This window comes from Aegilops tauschii, chromosome 6 (genome assembly GCF_002575655.3).
Source record: "Aegilops tauschii subsp. strangulata cultivar AL8/78 chromosome 6, Aet v6.0, whole genome shotgun sequence".
Taxonomy (NCBI): domain Eukaryota; kingdom Viridiplantae; phylum Streptophyta; class Magnoliopsida; order Poales; family Poaceae; genus Aegilops; species Aegilops tauschii.
Genome location: NC_053040.3, coordinates 93053752 through 93072727, shown reverse-complemented (window position 1 = coordinate 93072727; position 18976 = coordinate 93053752). Strand labels below are relative to the sequence as shown.

The 18976-nt window shown below is 46.3% G+C and overlaps 3 protein-coding genes and 1 pseudogene across 3 annotated transcripts; 2 read left to right on the top strand and 2 right to left on the bottom strand.

Moving 5' to 3' along the window:
• The first annotated feature begins 338 nt into the window (after positions 1–338).
• Positions 339–4674, top strand: LOC109731617 (zinc finger BED domain-containing protein RICESLEEPER 2-like). The gene is made up of 2 exons (XM_040392018.3): positions 339–460; positions 2001–4674. Exon 2 carries the CDS (start codon positions 2034–2036, stop codon positions 4281–4283), a length of 2250 nt encoding a protein of 749 aa, XP_040247952.1. The 5' UTR covers positions 339–460; positions 2001–2033; the 3' UTR covers positions 4284–4674.
• A 2663-nt stretch (positions 4675–7337) lies between these two features.
• On the bottom strand, positions 7338–7931 carry LOC109731604 (fasciclin-like arabinogalactan protein 1). The gene has a single exon (XM_020290779.3). It carries the CDS (start codon positions 7929–7931, stop codon positions 7338–7340), a length of 594 nt encoding a protein of 197 aa, XP_020146368.3.
• Positions 7932–12008: 4077 nt separating this feature from the next.
• Positions 12009–17552, top strand: LOC109731616 (DEAD-box ATP-dependent RNA helicase 10-like; annotated as a pseudogene).
• On the bottom strand, positions 17435–18069 carry LOC109731615 (uncharacterized). The gene is made up of 2 exons (XM_020290788.4): positions 17928–18069; positions 17435–17848 (listed from the first exon to the last, which is right to left on the bottom strand). The coding sequence occupies exons 1-2, from the start codon at positions 18067–18069 to the stop codon at positions 17679–17681; spliced, it is 312 nt and encodes a 103-aa protein (XP_020146377.1). The 3' UTR covers positions 17435–17678.
• Positions 18070–18976: the final 907 nt, after the last annotated feature.

Genomic DNA, 18976 nt, shown 5'->3' with positions numbered 1-18976 from the left:
ACTTTGGGAGGACTCAAGGCCGAACTGCTGTATGGCTTGGGTCAGGACCCGAGATCGTTTTGGACGCTGTTAAGTACCTGTGATTTGATTGAGTAATACAAGAATTCTTCCGAAAAAAAAGAAATAATTTATGAAGATACGTTTTGAGACGAAAACAGTTTTTTTAGAGGTACGAAAACAGTTTCTTTTTTCCGAGAAAGAGATTCCACCCAACCCAATCCAGGAGCCCACGGTCAGGCCGGTGCGTCGTGGCGCCCGAAACTTAAAAAAAAACTTGGAAGTTGGAACCCTAGATGCGATGGGCTGCGACCCGTGAGCCCATTAAAGCGTCTCCCGCAACACCTCCGCCACCCGTGGCGTCGCCCAGATCTGCTGCGTCTTGCTCGGCCTTGGCGCTTCTTGGGCCGAGCCCTCGCTGGTCCGTCCGGAACGCCGCCGCCACCACCACCTCCTCCTTCCTGTAAGTTCTCCAAACCTTTCCAAATCCCCTCTCTCTAGCGCCGCGGCCAGGAGCTCAGATTCGTCTAGGGTTTGTCAGTCGAGGGCACAAGATTTGGCAGTGCGCTCCTGGCCCAATGTGCTGCCAGTTCCAGAATCCCCTCGCCACCGGCGTCGATTCTGCGGCCGGGCTGTTCTTGTTCGTGGTTAAGGGACTTGGGAGTGTACATTTGTACTCCTAGTTCGTTATCTCAGAGACGCCATGATGGCTGGTGTTTTGTTGGGGGGTCTGATTCTGATCTATGGACAGATGCTTGATACGGTGCAGGGTTTCAACCGCACAAGTTTATCCAAGCTTAACTCAATGTACATACGCATGAATTTGAAGTTTTACGTTTCACCAACTGATCCCTTCTTACCAGTTCACTCAAGTAGATGTTCAAATTCACACGGAACCAGGAAAACTAAAATGCTGTACTAATATTCAAGAACTGAGTTGTGGCTAACAAACTTCTCTGTCGGTTAAATAGGGAATAAAGATGCCAACTAGTATGTTTTTGCATCGGTCATTTGGGAGAGACTTTATTAGAACTTGGTGTTCTTGTCCTCAATTTTCTACCTAGCTAGTGACACTGGTTAATATGCTCAATCAAGGTACTTTTTATGTATAAGTCACACTTTGAGTATTTTGACCGAGCCAGGCTAGCAACGTAAACTCTTTGTGAAAGAAATCAGATTAATTACTGAATATTATTTTAATATTTCTATAGCCATTTCTAGTGTGTGTAAAATGCGAATATAAATCGGGCGTATCTTGTGAACTTTTAGAAGTGGGTTTTGCCTCAGTATTCCTCAAGAAATGCTTGTGAGCCTTAATAAATAAATGTAGTTCTTGATGATCGGGCCGAACATATTTTATTAGATTAATTATATTGGTTACTTTCATTGTACACACTTAGACATATAAATTATGCTTATCTTATCGCCTTTAAATAGTGTTTGATTGATCATAACACCAATGAACCCCCGCCTTCTACAAATCCGGAAATTTATCATTCGAGTTGTAGTCTACTTGCTCCAGTTACACCTTAATCTTGTTTCCTGTTATGATTCCTTTAGCAAATTTATTGATCTGCTTCCAGTGTTTTCCTGGCTCTCAATAGATCCCCTTTTCCATTTGATTTTCAATGATATATTCACACTTGTGTTGTCTCTATATGCATTATACTGGTTGTCACAGTTCTTTTCTAGAAAATGACAGAGCCTTGCTAGGAGAAATAGTGATGACTGAAAATGTCATCATCCTATTCAAACTTGTTATAGATTTTTTTTTGTTCTGCTTGGAATCTCAAACATTCAGTTTGAACCAGAGTAATTTTTGTTGCACTGGAAACTGTCTGACATAAGTTATGTATAAGATCCCTTAGTCTGTCTGTGATGTTTTGAATCTAAATTGAATTATTTTAGTCTTATTTATGATATGATCCAAGTGATCTAATTTGACTACATTAGATGATTAGATCTGACATGGTTTTATTTGATCAATCATTCCAAATTGTCAGGCTTTTGGGATCGATCAGGTAGTCTTTCTCAGCATGGGTGAACCAAAGAGCAATGACAATGCAATGCTGCATGATGGGGAGATGATTGTCAGGAACAACATGATCAGTAGCAGTGAAGTGGTTCATTGCAGTGAGATGCTCCATGGTGACAATATGGTTCAAGAGAGTGAGATAGTCCATGGTGATGAGATGGTGATCAGTGGTAATGAGATGGTCCACGGTAGTGAGATGATGATCCACGGTGATGAGATGGTTCAAGTTAATGACATTATCCATAGTAATGTGATGGCTCAAGTTAACAACATGGTCAATGGTGATGAGATGGCCCATGGTAATGCATTGGTCAGTGCTGATGTGAACCCACCAACCTCATCAAGACGCCGGAAAAAGAAGTCACCAGTCTGGGAGCACTTCACCATTCAACATGTGCCTGGGGATAAGCGATGCCGAATTGCATGCTGCAACTTATGCAAAGGAACCTTTGCATATAGTTCTGGCTCAAAAATTGCAGGTACTAGTCATCTCAAAAGGCACATTATACAGGGTTCATGTCCTGTTATCAAAAACCAAGAGAGGGAACTGGCATTGCCTTTAGCAGAAGTGGCTGACAATGATGGTGAGGGTACCATAGAACGCCCTTCTAAGAGGCGTTACAGGCGAAATGGCTCTGCAAACGCTACATTTGATCAAGAACGTAGCAGCTTGTATCTGGCAAAGCTCATCATTTTGCATGACTACCCACTTCATATTGTTCAACAGCCAGCCTTCAGCGCTCTTATTGGTAGTCTGCAACCGTGTTTCAAGTTGTCAGACGTTGATGCAATGGAGGGAGAAGTGTATGCTGTGTATCTGAAAGAAAAACACAACCTACTGCAAGCATTAAGCACTATGCCTGGAAGGATGAGCCTCACCGTAGGATTATGGATAACTAGTCAGACTCTTGGCTATGTGTCAATTGCGGGGCAGTTTATTGACATGGAGTGGAGAGTGCATCGAAGAGTGCTTAATTTCACGATGGTTGCTTCTCCTCATTCGCAGGATGCACTTGCTGAAGCTATCAGCAGAAGCCTTTTTGACTGGGGCATGAGGGAGAAGCTACTCGCCATCACATTGGATAACGATTGCCCATCTCATGATATCTACAGTGCAAACCTGAGAGATCATCTTTCCAATAAGAACGGCGTCATGCTTAAGGGCCAGCTATTTGTTGTAAGGTGCTATGCACATATCCTGAATGCAGCTGCACAGGATGTGATAGCTTCAGTCCATGGTGTCATCTCCGGTATCCGTGAAAGCATAAAGTTCATAAAAGCCTCTGATAGTCACGACGAAAAGTTTGCTGAGATTGCTCTGCAGCTGGAGATCCCTGGTACCAAGACCCTTTGTCTGGATGTTACAACCCAGTGGGACACCACCTATCTGATGCTCTTGGCTGCCTTGGATTATAGGCAGGCTTTCACTATACTAGAAACATGTGATGATAACTATAATGAAGCACCTTCAGCCGAGGACTGGAAAAAGGTTGAGGCTGCCAGCAATTGTTTGAAGCTGCTGTATGACTCGGCTCATAGCGTCATGGCAGTAGCAAACCCAACTTCAGACATCTTTTTCCATGAAGCCTGGAAACTTCAGCTAGAGCTGGCAAATGCCGCAGCACATGAGGATCCAGTTGTCAGCAGCATTGCTAGAGATGTGCACGAGAGTTTCGACAAGTACTGGAAAGATTGCAACCTCGTGTTAGCCGTCGCTGTTGTGATGGATCCGCGTTTTAAGATGAAGCTTGTTGAGTTCAGTTACTCGAAAATCTATGGCGTCGAGGCAGCCAAGTATGTTAAGGCGGTGAATGATTCAGTGCATGAGCTTTATAAGGAGTATTTAGCACAGCCACCAGTCTATGTTGAACAATCTGCCAGCGGGAATAATACTCAAACAACTCCACCTTCCACCGGTGATGGTCTTCTGGACTTCGATATGTATCTTTCTGAGATTGCTACAACCCAGCCCTCAAAATCTGAACTGGAGCAGTACCTGGAAGAGTCCCTGACGCCACGTAGTACCCAAGAGTTTGACATTCTCAACTGGTGGAAGCTTAACACGCTCAGGTTCCCGACACTCTCGAAGATGGCACGTGATGTCTTGGCCATTCCGGTGTCCACAGTGACCACGGCTAGCTCTGTATTTTCTGCAGTAACAGGAAGCCGCATGCTTGACGACTATAGAAGCTCGCTTCGTCCTGAAATCGTGGAGGCACTTGTTTGCGCCAAAGACTGGCTTCCGCATTGACCACCTGCCTTGCAGACACCGACTCCGGCAATGCAGTAGGTCCTGCTGAAGCATGCATTCGTGATATGATCTCGTAACTGTAGGCTTGTTTCAGGGAGAGTTTGTGAATTGGCTGGTGGTCTGTTTCAGCAATTCTGTCCCCTAGTAGAACTTAACTAGCGGAGTTATTCTATCGGCATGAGAATTTGTTGTTTTCATGTGCTTTACAACATTCATTTCTTCATGGTTATTTTTTGTGGATTTATCTGTTTTCATTTCTCTCGAGATGCATATACTTATCTGGAAATATCCATACAATTGTTTTAATTATATATGATGCTCTACCTCTCTACAATGACAGGCTTATTATTTTCTTGTGGTTCTGTAATTTGATTGAGTACATACATATCCATGATACCATGTAAAAGATTCTAAATCTCAGGAGAAATGCAATTTTTTTATATTTTGCTTCAGTTATGCTGGTGGGATATACATGCATATCTTTCGGCTTCAGTTATGTTAGTGGGATATATGCTACCTAGGTGAATAATGAAATAGTCTTATACTCAAAATATCAAGTTGGTTGGGTTGAAGTGGAGGCTGCAGTATGAAATGGTCATATTTCACTTTGGTAATCTGTTCGGGTTTTCTGTCAACACTTTGTAATCTGCTCTGTTGTGCTGAAATTCCAAAATAACCTGATTTATATGGTTGAATTTATTTCCAGTCATCAAATTTATAAGAGGATACCATTGTGTACTGGTACTGCATGCTGGGCCCTTGGTGTATGTATGGAAGCGGCGAGCGATGGTCTGAACCGTGGGTGGGTGCACCCCTGGTTTTATAGCAGATTGATGCCTACCAATTTCCGCATGCCCCCCGGCGTCCTCTTTTCTAGTTTTGTTCTCTTATTGCCCGAACCCTGAGATTTCAATCTCTGAGCTCTCGCACAACGGGTGGGACCTGGGATTTCGGACATCACTTTCTCCTGAAGAGTTGGGTGACTGGCATCGTCTTGCTGCTTTGTCTCCTGCGCTCTTGAAGGAGGCGGACTCCGTCTCCTGGCCCCATACCTCACCCGGGAAGTTTTCGGTCAAGTCTCTGTATAGTCGCGTTATCTCTGGCCCGTCTACCCCAAGGTTCAAGCGCATTTGGTTGGCTAGGGTCCCTCCTAAAATCAAAATTTTCCTCTGGCAGGCCTTTAGCGGCCGGCTTCCCTCGGCTGACCAGATTCAAAAAAGAATGGGCATGGCTCTGCTCTTTGTGCTTTGTGCTCTTCTCTCGAAGACACTAACCACATCTTTTTTAAGTGTGATTTAGCCCTGCTGATTTGGGGTTGTGTCCGATCTTGATATTCGACTTCTTGGAACCCCGGCTCCTTTGCTGATGTTCGATCTATGACGGATGGCCTGAATGGTCGGGCCAGGAGGCTTTTTTGGACCGGAATGGGCGCCTTATGCTGGGCTCTTTGGACTATTCGGAACATGTTTACTATCGAGGGTATTTTCCCTAACAAACCTGCTGATGTTCTGTTTAAAATGTCTATACTCTTGCAGCAATGGTAATTATTGACTAAAGCGGCGGATCGTGACGGCCTGGAGATGTTGATTGACGAAGTGCGGGCGTCTGCCAATTTGCTATCATCCTCAGCCGATGGCGCTTCGTCGTAGCTGCCTCTCTTTTGCTGCGTGGCCCTTTATCTTATTCCGGCCAGTGTGCCGTCTAAAAACTGATGTCTTTTATGGTGCCCTGTGTGGGTGTTTTGTGAGACTATGGGTTGGTGTCGAACTATGCTGGGTCTCTACGTGATCGGTATGGCTTTATCTATAAAGTCGGGCAATCCTCTTTTCTCTAAAAAAATGATAAACCAAAGGAAAGAGGCCTTGGAGATTTCACAAGATTGAAAAAGAAAACCATGCATATGATGGACCGAGGTAGAGACCCAATGCAAGCTCCGTCCGTTACATCGGCCACTAGTGCAATGCAAGGAAAGTGTAGTGAAACCCTTTCCACGCCACGCCATGCATCGGGATCGGGTACTACGTGTCTAGCCATTTTCGTCTCTAGCTAGGCAGTTTCAGTTTCCGGCACCAGCGTTTCCTCTCAACGTTACTAGTACTACTTTCAGCAACTTCTCTTCCCGGTGCAACGGCCGGCCAGTGCCCAGTACGTGTACCTACCTAGTAGTACAAATGAGAATTAGCATGTGCAGTTGGATCCAGGCAAAACTGATGGAATGAAACAAGGGCGACCACATGCGACCATGGCAGAGGCAAACCTCCAAGGAAAGGAGGCCCGTTCCAAACATGGCTTACCACTCTAGCGTACAGTCTCACTGCACACGCTATGCCCGGTCAGGAAAGGCAAGCTGGGCATGAAACTCGACCGACCGATCACATGCATGGTAGTTTCGGCCATTGGTAGCGTGGACATTGCAAGCTCCGTGGAATCGGCACGGTAATCCGCACAGCGTGATTTCAGTGGAACCGGCACAAGTGTATGTATGTTCATTGCAGCTGATGTGAACACGGTGTGACACTCGAGCGCAATGATGCTGGCGTGTTATGTGCGAAAGATACACCATCATCGAGGAAACTTCAGTCTCTCCAAACACCGTGTTGCACTGTACTCCCTCCGTCCCAGTTTATATGCCGCGCTCACGTATTTTGAGCCTCAAGTCTGGCTATTAATCTACCAATGAATACGATGCGGGTTATTTGCCAAGAAACTACATGTTGAATTCGTATTCAGAAAAAAGTTTTTTGTATGATACGATTTTTATGACACATGATTCTTTTTTTTAATGATTAACCTCTATAGATTGGTTTGTCAGATACTCCAGTCGATGAGATCGTAAAAACATCACGAGATGGAGTGCTGATGATACTGTAACTCTGCAAATTCCCAATAACACTGACATATAGGCAAGATCGAGGCCGGAACTGAAACACCAATACATCACACATGGTCGCAATCAATCGACCTACACACAAGCAGGCAGTACCATTATTTTGATTGCCAGCAGAACCGCGAAATTCAGCCTGGGGTAGCCGGCGCCGGCCTAGAGCCGCGCCTTCAATCAGTAGCTTCTTGCCGGCCTCCGCCCGACATCACGGCGGAGACCTGCAGCACCGATATGTCGGCGGGAGCTTCGTAGACGGACCTGACGAAGAGGGCGACGCGCCAGTAGCCGGGGCCGAGGCCCATGGGCAGGAACGCCACCGGTTCGCCGGCGCCGAGCCCGGGCCCGGGCGCGACGATCCTCACCTTGCCGCTGGCCCCGGCCCCGGGGCGGGAGGATGCCGGGAGCAGGGTGGACACGACCTCGGAGCTGCCGCGCGGGAGGCTCTGCAGCCTGGCCTGGTCGTAGTAGTCGAGGAGGACGTGGAGCGAGAGGTGGCGCCGGACCGTCGCGCGCGGCAGGCGGCGCGCCTTGAGCAGGGCCATGCCGGCGTTGTCGACGGCGAGGACCGTGAGGGAGGCGTTGCGCTGGTCGATGTCGTACGCCAGGCCCGTGGAGGCCAGGCGACCGCTGAACTCGCGGAGGTCCGGGCGTGCGGCGAGGATGGCGGCGATGTCGTGGGCGGCGACGCCGCACGCCGCCAGGGACACGGACAGGCCGAGCAGGAGGAGCGCGGCGGACGAACGCTTGGCGGTGAGGAATGCCATGGTGTGCTACACTTTGGGGGTGTGAAAGAGGCGAGGGATGATCTGAACCGTGGGTGCACCGTACCCCTGCTTTTATAGCAAATGGCGGCGGCTAGCTCTGGCTTGACACACGAGTCCAGTACAAGCTTAGTGTCGTGTTTACTTAGCTTTAGACTGTGATCAAGTACCGATTTAGTTACGATCTCACGTGGGTTAGGCCCTGTTTGGTTCATAAGTCTAGGACTTTTTTTAGTCCCAACTTATAAGTCCCAAGTCCCTAAAAAATTCCTATCTATTTGGTTCATAGGACTTAACATGGACTAAAAGACCATATTACAACTATAAGTCTCTATAAGACTCTTCTTAAGAGTCTTATTTCATTAAGTCCCAAATGCTCACTTTAAGTTTTTATAAGTCCATCCTGTTTGGTTTAGATGGGATTTATAGGGACTTTTTTAAGTCCCTAAACCAATAAATCCCTATAAACAAACACCCTCATAGTTTCGATTAAGAGAGAGATAAAAAAAATCTCAAGTACGCAGCTATTGTGTTGAAGAATCCCTTTGGCATCGTAAGAGGAAAAACTACACGTGCACAAGAAGACGATCGAGGCCGTGCAAATCGGATTTGTATCTAGCCGGCGGACGACGACGGCTACGCGGTTCGGCCGGCGGTTCCTCTATCTGGTCGTCGACAACTACTTGCACACGCCCTCCCCCTGGTACACGCTGCACCGCATCGACCCTTCTCCTCTCTTCCACTACTGCCATCCTGGTGCGCCTTGAGCAGGGCCATGCCGGCGTTGTCGACGGTGAGGACCGTGAGGGAGGTATTGCGCTGGTCGATGTCGTACGCCAGGCCCGTGGACGCCAGCCGGCCGCTGAACTCGCGGAGGTCCGGGCGTGCGGCGAGGATGGCGGCGATGTCGTGGGCGGCGCCGCGGCTCGCCGCCAGGGACACGGTCAGGCCGAGCAGGAGGAGCACGGCGGACGAACGCTTGGCGGTGAGGAATGCCATTGTGTGCTGCACTTTTGGTGTATGAGAGAGGCGAGCGATGATCTGAACCGTGGGTGCACCTCTGGTTTTATAGCAAATGGTGGTGGTGGCTAGCTTGATACACGAGTCCAGTACAAGGAAGTTGGTCACCGCGCAGGTGATCATGGACTTAGCTTTAGACGGTGATCAAGGTTCGAGTCTTTATAAAGCAAGGCCGATTTAGTTACTCTGTCCCTATGTAATTAAACAGGAGAGATTTTTTAAGGACAAGAAAGAGACTCTACTGGAGAGTCTTTTTTCTTTAGACCCTGGGACTAAAAAAGTCAAGTTCCTTGCAAGTTAAAAAAAAGCACCCCCTTAGGGCATCTTCAATGGGAGATGCTAGAAGAGGGCGCTAGGAATTTAATCCCTAGCGAGATTAAAAAAAATTCCTTTGACATGGTAGGAGGAAAAACTAGACATGCAGAGGAAGACGATCGAGGGCGTGCAAATCGGATCTGTATCCAGCCGGACCGGACGACGATGGCTACGTGGTTCGGCCGGCGGTTCCTGTATCTGGTCGTCGACAACTACTTGCACACGCCATCCCCTTGGTACACGCTGCACCGCATCGATCGACCCTTCTTCTCTCTTCCACTACTGCCAAGACTCGCCAGCGCCGGTGGAGGCCGTGTGCCTGCCTCAACCCACCACGAGCTTCCACCTGGCGTCCGGGAGCATGGACTTCACGCTCCTCGGCCGCTGCAGGGACAAGATCGCCGCCGTCGACCACATGGGCCGGGGCGCCTCTACTAGGACGACGGCTGACGGCTCCAACGCTGTCCGCCCGCTGCCCGGCCTGACGCCGCCCAGGCGCCGGTCCGTCGTGTCCGTCGCAGTCGACGGCCTCCAGTCCGAGGACGAGGGCAGTGCCTACGTGCTTGAGACGTTCCCCCGGGCGGACTGCACCGGCCGGAGATCCGTCGAGGCCCTCATGTACGACGACAGGCTCTAGGACTGGGCACGTCGCTCCCTCCCGCCGCCGCCCTACGTGCACGCCCCCGGCTATGGCGACGACGGGGACCGCTCCGGCCAGATCACCTGCCACGCGGTGGACTGCCACCGCGAGGGCGATGGCGCACGTACTGGCTGGACACGGCGACCCGCGCGTGGAGCAAGGCCGGCGACTGGGCGCTGCCGTTCCGGGGACGCGACGTGCCCGCCCCGGAATGCGGCCTCTTGTTCGGCCTCTCGGCCGCGGACGACAGCCACGTCTGCGCCTCCGACCTGGCCGCCGCCCTCCATGATGACCGTCCGCCGGCAGCGGACCAGGTGTGGGAGGGCTTCTCGGTGCCGGAGGGGGCCCGCGACGTCAAGTCGTATATCCTGCACCTCAACAACGGCCGGTTCTGCGTCGCCAAGCTCTACGAGACGCGGCGCCTACAAACGGATTTCTGCGGCTGCTGCTGGACCGACGAGGCAGAGACGTTCGCGTTGTTCACCCGCGTGGAGGGGTGCGCGGCGACCACACCGGCAAATGGCACCGCTTGATCAAGCACCGGTCGCTCCGGTATAGCCTGGGCAGAGACTTCGCCGTGTGCGTATTTTAGTCGCGTGTGAATTTAGAGGGAAACCTGAATAGTTGTCTATCACCGGCTTGATAATTTCAAAATTAATCACCGTCGACTTTGAAAAGATGTGGCTAACTTTATTTTCTATTTCTCCCAAACGGGTCAGGCTCTCCTGCTGGGAGCCCTGCTCGCACTATGCTGCTGGGCCAACCGATGACCTCCTCGAAGTTAATGAGGTCTTTTTTTTTTAATATAAGACAAGTTCCAAAAATTTGAATGTCTTTACAGACACACATCAATATTTGATGTACAACCTCAAAAAAATTTAGCTACTAATTCGACCTACACTTATAGAAACGAAAATATAGAATCGGATGTGAATAGTGTCAAATACTATTCATCAAAGCTGACACTATCACACTATTCATAGTTAAATTAATCATTTTGTTATCTCTAATTTTAATTCAAGTTTTGAACTGATTTTTTGGAGTTGTAGACATACATCATAGTTATGTTGTTAAGTAGTTTCAGAAGTTTTTGGATTGTCTAAATATGATTTTTTTAGGGTTGATCCTATGATCTCACATAAAGGGCAGACTCTATTCTAGTCACCCTCGCCCTCCCAATCCCCCATGCTTCTCTTGATCCTCGCTTGCGTCACTGCCAGATCTCCGTAGATGCTCCCTCACTCGATGTTGCTGCACCCCCTCCCCTCCTCAAGCATGAAGAAGAGGATCACTCCTCTATGGCGGATGCCCGTTGTTTTTGTAGTTGGGGAGGGGTGACGTCGCCACACTGCGTCGATGTTGCTAAAGCAACATCCTTCTGCTTGCAATGTCAAGGATGCCGGTGCCACCATTTTTGTCGGTTGCTGCAACATCAATGATTCGATGCCGCACCGCTCGCCATCGACCTGTAGCAAGGACGCTCTTGTGGTGGATTGGTTCCAACATCGATGTTGTTGCAACCTCGAGGCTATGACAATGCTCAAGGATTGCCATGTGTGTGGGGCAATGATGCTGCGTGGGTGACGACCACAACAGCGGCCGTGTTGCAATGAAGTGGGTAAATGTAGTTTGCAACAAGTCATGTTGTGGTCTCAACATAGGGCGTGTTGCAATGGCAAAAGAAAGTTTAAACCAGAGTGCAACAAAGGTCGTGTTGCAAAGGGCTGAGGGCAATATGAATGTTGTTGCAGAGGGATGCACCTAATGGGCGGAGATCGAATGTTTGCCGCACTCACCATGAAACTTTTTAGAGGTTGCTGAACATTTTCCTATATTGCATGAATAATTTAGTTAACTAATTTAACATCTTTAATGTATTTTTTAATTTTGAAAAGGAGATATAGAAAACTAAATAAAAAACAAAAGGAAAAATGAACGGAAACCGGTCCATCATGCATGCTTACGCTACGACCAAGCCGGTCCACGAGGGCCAGCCTGCCCAAGTGACTGGGCCGACCAAGCCGGTCCACGAGGCAATCCCTTCCGCTGGGGTTTATGCCGCCGCGCCGACTCCGCCGCCGTGTGCGCCAAGTTGTTTCTCCCCTCGCATAACCAGTGCGTCCGCGAGCGGCAGCCCTTCTCCTCCAAAATTCCCCACCCGACCGCCGCCGCAACTCGATCTCCGCCGCCGGCGCGCACCAGAACTCCGGGACACCGCTCTCGTCCCCGGCCCGCACCTCCGCGACGCCGCCCTCGACCTCTCCAGCCCGGAGCTCCTCCCCGACCACCTCCCCGGAGCTCGTTCTCTGCCTGCCCAAGGTGAGCATGTGCTTTTTTATTTTGAGAGAACTCAAGTTGAGCATGTGCTGGAGGTGGATGTGTGTGCAATTCGGCTGTGGCTGTGTGTGCTTCTGGGCTGTGGATGTTCCTAGCCTAACATATGCTAATGACAACAAGAACTAGGACACCGCTATGTTTATGATATCAACAACATAAAACTGCTATCTATATGACAGGGAAAACATAAAACATGAACAATTTTGTTATGTTCATAAAACATGAACAATTTTGTTATGTCCACTTATTTTGCTATGTGTTTGTATGACAGCACTTCTATCATGCGAGCATTTGTTTAGGTTTGCCATGTCCACATTTGTTTTATGTATACGAGAGCACTTGCATGTTATGTCCACTTCATAAAACTACCGTGCGCCATGCCCCGCAGAGCAAAACCACGCTTGTAGCCATGGCGGTGGATAAGGTGGTCGCCGGGGGTGGCGAGGTGCAGCAGTCGGAGCCGGAGCCAGAACCGGCTGCCGAGGCGTCGACGTTTGTGGAGCTGGGCATCTGCCCCGAGCTGGTGGAGGCGTGTGACGCCATGGGGTGGAAGCAGCCCACGAAGATCCAGGTGGGGGCCATCCCCCACGCTCTCAAAGGTACCGGCATCATCTTCAGCCATTTATATGTGCGATTTTGATGGTCGCGGATCGTTGATATATTCGAGTTCGGTTTTGGGTGCAGGCAGGGACCTGATTGGTCCTGGGACAGACAGGGTCGGGGAAGACAGGTGCCTTTGCGCTGCCGATTATCCAGGCGCTGATCGAGCACCCCCAGCCCTTCTTCGCCTGCTTGCCCACGAGGTCAACTTCTTATTTCCCTTTCTCCTTCTTGTGACACATTTTCTTCTCAGTAGGTTGTGTCTGTGTGGGAGCTTACCGTGCTGCTGTGGTGGTTCAGGGAGCTAGCGATTCAGATTGCGGAGCAGTTCGAGGCGTTGGGGTCAGCGATCGGCTTGGTTTGCTCAGTGGTAAGTGGTGTTGATACAACTCGCTCTTTATTTGTTCTGTTATGAATTATTTTCCGACAACTAATTTGGATGCACATACTGGAACATGTTACGTGTCCTTGCGCGGATCATACTTCTCATCTAACTAACTGTTGTAATTGCTGGTTGTGAATTGTTGGCTACTCCCTTTGGTTTGGTTAGCTTGAGGGTACTAAAGTGTGGCGAAGCCAAAGCATAGTGAAACATGGTTGTATCTAACTATCTATAGTTTTAAAGATCATAATTTCATTGCATCAGCTTGTTGCTATACAAGCCCATACCGACAATTTCAATGTTTGTTGATGACCTTTCTCCTCCACTATGACAAGACTGCTTCACTATTCTCTTTGATATTGGTTACTTCTGCTTAATATAATTTGATGAAATTTGCTGTCTTCTATTGCATTAAGATGTTTCTTGGTGACCATGCTACGACTTACTCAAATCAAGTATCCGTCATCGTGCATGAGACTATATATTGAGTTACATGAATCATTTTCAGTTGAGATATTTTCCCTTTTCCAGCTTGTTGGAGGAGTTGACCGGATGCAGCAAGTGTTATCCATTGCAAAACGTCCACATATTGTGGTGAGTATTCTCTACCCAATCCTAACCTAAGACAATATATATAGGTTCAGGATGCTTTGTGCTTTGAAACTGCAAGTGATGTTGAATATGTAGGACATACATGTTGATTCGCTCGGGCCAAAATCCACACTCAACCATCAACAGCGCCTTTTAATCCTGGAGCATAAAAGCTCTGACATCAGTATTAGCATGTATTAACTCTTTGGACTTTAGAAAGACCCTTTTGGCCAACCTGAACCTTCTCCACTTAGGCAGCTTATTGGGCCTTTTGACTTAGGTTACCATCTCTAGACCTAGTAATTCTGTTTGTGAATACACTTCAGGGATTTATTGATCGATAATATAACTGAAGTTAATATACTCCTTCCATTTGAAAATATAATGCATATAGATTTTGTCCTAACTCCCAAGTCAAACTTTATCAAGTTTGACCAATTTTTTAGAAATTTTTTAACAGATACCATATCTATATGCACTATATTTTGGAATAGAGGGAGTATTATAAGCACTTTTAGTTTTGAAAGCTACTGTGATGACAAGTGCTACCTTATAAGACCCAAGATGCGTCATTTCACTGAATTTTGAAAGCTACTGTGATGACAAGTGCTACCTTATAAGACCCAAGATGCGTCATTTCACTGATGACAAGTGATACCATATCTAGCAGGCATGGGACTTGGGTGTGCAAGATAAGGCCAAGACTTTCCATCGCAGACAAAAAGAGCTTTTGTTCTCTTCCATGACATTGGAAAACTGTCTTTATCAGAACTTAGCTTGTTTTATGTATCATTTCCTCCAAAATGCAGGTTGGAACTCCTGGCCGTCTTTTGGACCATTTGAAAGATACAAAAGGTTTTAGCCTAACTAAACTGAAATACTTGGTACACATTCTTTGCATTTTTACCCTTTTTTTAATTTACATTATCCTGCTGTTGCATTTATACCTAGATCATTCTGATTGTGGGATGTCAGGTACATGATTTGGTTCAGTTGAATTTTCACTTTTGACAGTTGAAAAATCATATCTAGTTGTTACAGATAGAACCTGCATTATAGAACGGAGTAATGTGCAATGTGTAATATAGAAAGGTGGCTTCTTCCTCACCTGTTAAAGTGGAAACTTACATTTTCCAGGCAGTGCTATCCTGAAGTGTTAATCTAACCATCCAATATAATCAGATTTTTTTTCATTTTTAATTACTTAAAGCCTGTATTGCCAAACTGAACCACCCCAACGTATGCGTTATGAACTAGCAATACATAAATGAATCAGTAGTGTTTTCCATATGCTTGACTGGTTGTTGTAATAGTTTCTTCGTTGCAAGTAGAAGCAAGCAATGTGCTGTAGTTACTGATCATAATATATGTGGTGATTAAACTCTTCGGAACCTTCATTGTCAACTATTTCTGTACATAACTAGCGTATACCTCCACAATTTGGATCAACTATACCAACTAGTTTAATCCTGGATGCTTTTATTTTGACGTGTGCTCAATCTTCTGGTTTTCTAGGTACTTGATGAAGCTAATAAATTACTTAATTTGGAGTTCAAGGAATCACTTGATGAGATTCTGAATGTCATTCCTAAAGAAAGGATAACTTACCTTTTTTCAGCCACAATGACCAAAAAGGTTGGTGGATACCCAGGCAGTTTTTTCTTTCTAATTGGTGCTTCACGGCTTTACCTATGTGTTTTTGTTTGACTGAATGCAAAATAGCTTACGGGTTTTCTTTGCAGGTAAGCAAACTGCAACGTGCTTGTCTCAGAAACCCTGTCAAGGTAACAATTCTTCTTTGTAGTTTAGGCATTCAATAAGAAGCAAAACGTTCATAGAAGAGGACCTTTTGCGGAGCCTTCTTACTCTTACTAATAGAAGAGGAGGTTTTTTGGGGAACAGGTTTTAGTATCCTCCAAATATTCTACAGTGGACACACTTAAAGAAGAGTGGTATTTCGTACCTGCAGATTACAAGGTTAGTTCTGGCAATTATTAATATAATAATGTATTTAAGAAGGCAAATTTCCGTTTCTTTTTCTCAATACCAGGACCTGTGTGATAAATTGCAGGCCTGCGTTATCTCTTTGGACTTCTTTTAACAGAAAAATCGCAGTACTGATTAAGCCCGTGTTGAAACCCTTGGACCGAGATTCTCCAACATTTAATAAACAATCCTGATAAAGAATGCCGGTGCTTATACCCTTGACTTCAGGAGATTAGTTTAATTACATACATGTTCTTTTTTTTTTTGAAGCCCTGACCGTAGAGCAATTGTTCTATGTTAATTTTCTATTAATAATTGTGAGTAAGTTACAAGGAGAAAGGGAAAAAAGGAGAAAAAGAAAGAAAAACAGAAAGAACAGTACATGTTCTGTTTTGAGATTATATTTCTCTATTCACCATCAGTGGTTGGAGTACTGATTTCCCTTTATTGTTCGTTTGTCATTTTCGGTTTCAGGATTGTTATCTTGTTCATGTTCTGAATGAGTTGCCAGGGAGCATGACCATGATCTTCGTGTGGACATGTGAGTCAACAAGACTCCTTGCTCTCACTTTAAGGAATCTTGGTTTTAAAGCTCTCTCTATCAGTGGCCAGATGAGTCAGGTTTTCTTTCTTAACTTTTCTTTAGACAAACAAAAGTATTTGATTTCACCATTCACACATTAGGCAGCCTTTTGAGGAGATATAAGTGAGCTCCATCTTGGACATGTTAGTTTTCCCACCACAAATAATTAAACTTTTTCTTTGCTTTATCAGGACAAAAGACTAGGCGCTTTAAACAAGTTCAAAGCAAAGGAATTCAACATCCTTATTTGCACGGACGTGGCGAGCCGTGGTCTTGACATTCAAGGAGTTGATGTGGTTATGAATTATGATATTCCAATGAATTCTAAGGTTTTCTATCTTATCCAACGGATATTGCCTTTATTGTCGAGAAGATCATGCATTTGCATTGTCATTGAATCTAAATCTTATACTGCACCAAATGCAGGATTATGTACATCGGGTCGGTAGGACTGCGCGTGCAGGCCAATCGGGATATGCTGTATCTTTTGTGAATCAGTACGAGAGTCTGTGGTTTAAGATGATTGAGGCGCTCCTTGGTAATAGTTTCCCTTGTTTCTTGTCTCCCTTGCACACATAACTGGAGATTTCTTTCTGAAGTCATCACCTATTTTCGCAGGAAAGGAAATTCCTGTACGGACGGCAGATGCCGATGAGATCCTGATACTTCGTGAGCATATATCCGATTCAAAGAGGATTGCACTGATGGTATGTAATCCACAGAGGAATCCATTTGCAGTGTCCATAATTGTCTTCCGTAAGTGCTATGACAGCTGCACCGACACCCGTTACCATTGCTTGTTATTATATGACAGAAACTGAAGGAGGACGGTGGTCACAAGAGGAGGAGGAAAACAGAGGACGAGTATGAAGAAGAAGAGGAAGCTCCAAGAGGTCGCCGAAAACCGAGGTCTTTCAAGAAATCAAAAGGGCGGCGGTAGCATATCTTGGAAGAACCTCCTGCCTCGAACAGTGTTACAATCCGTATATATATGAGATACCACTCCACCTTGCAAAGGCTATTTATCAAAGTCGTCAGATGCAGCAGCCATATTAGTTCCTTCAGTGCTATCTGTGTTAGAAAGTCAGGACACTCTGAGCAATAGCTCTTTCTCTACTTGACACAAAATTTTACATCTATGCTACATGAAGATTTCACTTTTACATCAAACTCGCCCTTCTATGGATGAACTCTGTCTACGGACTGGTTACCCTGCAATCTTCTTTCCCTCCGCGCCAAACGGAGCGCCAGGCAGAGTCGTCGGTTCTTCGCAGCCGGCGATGTCGAAAGTGAATTTTAGACGGAGAGATCGCTGCTTCTGAGCGCCCGCGCGACGTCGCCGGCGACGGTGAGGCAGGAGGAGACCCAGCCGAGGAGCACCACCCACACCGTCTCGGCCAGGCGCGCCTCCATCTTCCACGGCACCATCGCATCCAAGAGCAACACAACTGAGAGGCACTTCCCTTCTGCAAGCATCGCCTTAAAAAAACGCCTGGAACTCCCAACAGGGAGAAGAAAACGAAGAAATGAAGAGAGCAAGCTTACCCTGATGACGCAGAAGCTTCTCCCTGTTACTGTGATGAAGAATGGAAGCTGAAGGAATTGGTGTTGGGAGTTGAGAGCCTGCAGGTAGACACGAAGAAATAGTTTGACGGAAGATGCCGTAGCCATCAGCCCCATCACCCATCCCTTTCACCTTTCAATCCGTCGCAACAAATATCTTCCGATTTTTATGCTACAAATATCAAGCTCTATGCGCTGTACACTGCCAACGAAAGCTCGGCGGCTGCTCAGGGCATGAGCTATCCCCTACCAAAAATTCCAGCCCACGGGTGTGGAAAGTGACAGTGAATAAGCCGAAATATCTGGTATTTGTACTTAAGAAAACACCTATATATACAAAGTAAACATCCAAATTAAAATGTAAGTGGATGATAAAACCCTAAAAAAAATCCAACACATAGGCAGCTTTTTTTTTTTCAAAACTTTTTGCCTTCTATGCTAAAAACTGACATCTTCTTCCGAAGAAAATGACATCCCTCTACAACTAAAACTGACAGGGAAAACATTAGTAAATGTCATCCTTCCTAGCGAACGTTCCACAAATACTGCGGTCCTTTATTTTACAAAAACTCAGATATGCAGCTATATTGTGAAGCAAATGTGGATGTCTATTCAAATACTAAGCTACATCACATTTTGAGCCTCCTGGCGCGTTGTGGTCCGTGGTGGCCTATGGGCCGGCTTGTAAGGGTGTGTCCTTGGTTGAGAGTAACACACACCTACATAGCTGTAATATGCGTTTCTTGTCTCAAAATGTAATATGCGTTTCTCAAAAAAAAAAACATAGTTGTCATATGCCGGATGGTTTTTTCGGTTTTGAGAAGGTTCTAGAAGGTATTGCCTGTTTTTTGTGTTTTTCTTCCTTTTCTGAGTTTCCTCTACCGGTTTTAATAAAAAAATGTTTTTACATTTATTATTATTTATTATTTATTTTCTGTTTTCTTCTCTTTTTTCGTTTTTTATTTTCTCATTTCACATTTTAATTCATGAATATTTATTAAAATTCGTGTAGATTTTCTAAAATTCATGAA